Source organism: Macadamia integrifolia, unplaced genomic scaffold (genome assembly GCF_013358625.1).
Source record: "Macadamia integrifolia cultivar HAES 741 unplaced genomic scaffold, SCU_Mint_v3 scaffold553, whole genome shotgun sequence".
In the NCBI taxonomy this organism is placed as follows: Eukaryota; Viridiplantae; Streptophyta; class Magnoliopsida; order Proteales; family Proteaceae; genus Macadamia; species Macadamia integrifolia.
In genome coordinates this window covers 379,634-382,556 of record NW_024870482.1, presented here as the reverse complement: position 1 = coordinate 382,556, position 2,923 = coordinate 379,634, and the positions used below count along the sequence as shown (strand labels likewise).

The window sequence follows — 2,923 nt, the reverse complement described above, 5'->3', positions numbered from 1 at the left end:
TGAAATCATAGGAATTAAACTGTGGAGGTATAATAGCTCCTCTTATTTTTTTTGGGTAACAAAAAAGTTGCTCCTTCCTCACTAGAGAAATCTAAGTTCCACCAAAAAAAACAAAAAACTAGAGAAATCTAAAGTAAAAGGAGTCTCGCGTTCCCATTGAATTATTCCAGATAGAACCCCATTCACCAACCACGTGTCAAATCCAGAACGTAGATTGTCTCCCAAGAAATAAATAGTGTCATCAGCATCACTAACCAATAGATTTTATGCCAATCCAACGGTTTAATATAAACATCATTTGTGGGGCCACCCCTCAGATCAACAGTAATTAAGACTTGCGTATTAAGAAACGAATCTAAGAGGAACAAGTAATGAGTATTATGACCGGTGGTGTACGGAAATCCATACTCTCCACCTCGCTATATAGTTACACTTATAGTGAGCTTGTGATGTCACATGGTTCTTGATGAGCTTCTGCGACACCGCGTCTTGACTTTCCTCCTCTTCCCTGTTCTGTCACTTCGGCCCTTCGAAAATTTCTATATCATTTTTATAGTTTTTTTCATTTCTAAATTCCAATTCAGTTTGGAAATCCAAAGGAAATGGAAGAGAGGGATTCGGATTGTGGAGGAGAACCCAACAATTTTCGAGATCGAATTAGCGATTTGCCTGCTGATCTCTTGTGTCGCGTTCTCTCACTTCTTCCAGTGACTGAAGCCGTAAGAACAACCTGTCTCTCCAAGAATTGGAATCTGTTATGGCGTTCTACCACTGTCTTCGATTTGGATGAGAATCGTTTCTCAAAACTAGCCAAAGATGATGTAATTGTGGATTCATGGGAGGGAATTGATACCTACGATCATGCTTGGAGACGAAGACTTGAAGAGAAATACCAATTGGTCAACGAACAAGAACCGATGCGTCATTACAGGTCTTTGTGTTTCCTTTATTACAGAGATATTCGGTTTATTTCCTGCGTCGAGCAGTGGAATTCGTTCTTGCAGGAAAGAAAAATCTCAACTTCAACTCGCCATCTTCCTCGATTTCCTGGTCGGAGAGAAAGTTCGGACAGATCCCGTTTCAAATCTATCTGTGAATCACCTCCGTTCCCTTTCCTGCTTAAATCACTTAAGGGTGTGAAATCATCCAATTTCCCCTTCAGACCCTCTATACCCTTAAACTCCCACAGCTTTCACTCTCTTGAGATTGCCCTTCTTTTCAACGTTCAGCTAAGCCACGACTCACTGTCTTCTATTATCTATAATTGCCCGTGTCTGGTTTATCTGCATCTAAAGAATTGTTATGTGCCCATGGATGTTGTTCTTTGTGCTCCAGAATCGAAATTAAAATGCTTGGTCTTGGATCGCTGTAACGCTTACGGTCTTCCTTTGAAGTCCTTGAAGATCTGTTTTCCAAGTCTCTTGCGCTTTGAGTTTGTTGGGCATCCACCTGTTTGCTTCAGTGCCACTAATCTTTCTAATTTAATTGATGCTGATATCGGATTTGAATCCGATTCGGTGGATAGAGATTACAAGCTTTTGCTATCTGACCTGTTCCAGGGTCTTGCTCATGCCGGCGTTCTAAGACTCAGTAACTGGTGTCTTCAGGTATGTTCTCTACTTTCCACTCTCTTGTCTCTTTGAGGGTTTTTCTGCAATTACAATTATTTGTGTGCTGCTCTGTTCCTTGAATGTTTGTCTGGATTTAGTTGAATTTATTTGAGAAACTGAAAAAGAATGGATGGGGTAGGGGGTGATATTAGGTGACATTGAAATTTGCTCTTAATAGATGAGAACCTATTATGCTAGTGCAAGCCTTTTTTTTTTTTCATGAAATGTGGCTTCAATGCTCTCAGGTTGGTCAAATTGATGAAATGGGGTTTAAATCCTGTTTTTTTTTTTTTTTTTTTTTTTTTTTTTTTTTTTTTTTTTTTTTTTTTTTTTTTTTTTTTTTTTTTTTTTTTTGTTTTTTTTTTTTTTTTTTTTTTTATATATATGGGGTTTAAATGCTCTCAGGTCAGTCAAAATGATGACTTTCATTTGATTCAGAGAGGAATTGAAGAGAAAGACCCACCATTTGCAATTTAGGTTCTATCATTATATAAACAGGGCTCACTTGCTGTTCTGTTAGTCCAGTATAACCAACATACTAGGTCCTCCATTTGATCTATAAAAGGCCAAGATGGAAATGAAGAATTAACTAAATAGGAAGACGATAGGTCTAAACTCTTATTGCATAGATTGGTAATTTTGGCTATCAAAGTGCAAGGTTGTTAAGTAATCAAATAAGCTGCTGATTTCAGTTAGTGCAGTAGCCATTTTACTTAAAATGGTAATTTTCCCAATTTCCTATGGGCGTCAACAACCCATTCCTTTGCTGAATAGATGTAATTATTAGATCATTCTAATGTCAAGCTACCCAGTCATTCCTTTGCCATGGCCATAAGACCTAGTTCTTTGGTTAGTTGTCTAGATTTGGTGTACATTGACGTACATTGTATCATGGTTGCTGACATTCTGGTTTTGTTGTTTCCATGGACAAGTGAATAACATTACTATTGCTATCGATATTTTGCACTGTAATTAGATTTTGTCCACTCATTAACATGTGTTGCTGTGGTGTCAAATTATCCACTGGAAGCTTTCCTTTTTATAGCTCTAGAGCAGGATTTAGTGGTGGTTCACTAAAAAATTGCTGTTGGGATAGTGGCTCTGGCTGCTTGGAGATGGGCAGCTGACTTTTCTTTTTTCTTTTTATTTTATGGGGGGGTGGGTGGGTGTGGGCATCAGTTTATACTGTGATAGTGCAATGGTTGGGACTTTTTCTGTAGTGAACCTTGCTGTGTTAAAGCCTAAATGCCTTTTACTTACAAGTGCAGCAAAGTCGCAAGAAATTCTATTTCGTTTTTTTTTTTTTTTTTTTT

At 37.9% G+C, this 2,923-nt stretch overlaps 1 protein-coding gene across 1 annotated transcript in view; it reads left to right on the top strand.

Moving 5' to 3' along the window:
* Window positions 1–458: 458 nt before the first annotated feature.
* Window positions 459–2,923, top strand: part of LOC122069207 (nucleolar protein 58) — a 12,160-nt gene continuing 9,695 nt past the window's right edge. The window contains exon 1 of the mRNA XM_042633169.1: window positions 459–1,611. Coding sequence (XP_042489103.1) covers window positions 603–1,611 — 1,009 coding nt within the window. The 5' untranslated portion in view covers window positions 459–602. The remainder of the gene's footprint in view (window positions 1,612–2,923) is intronic.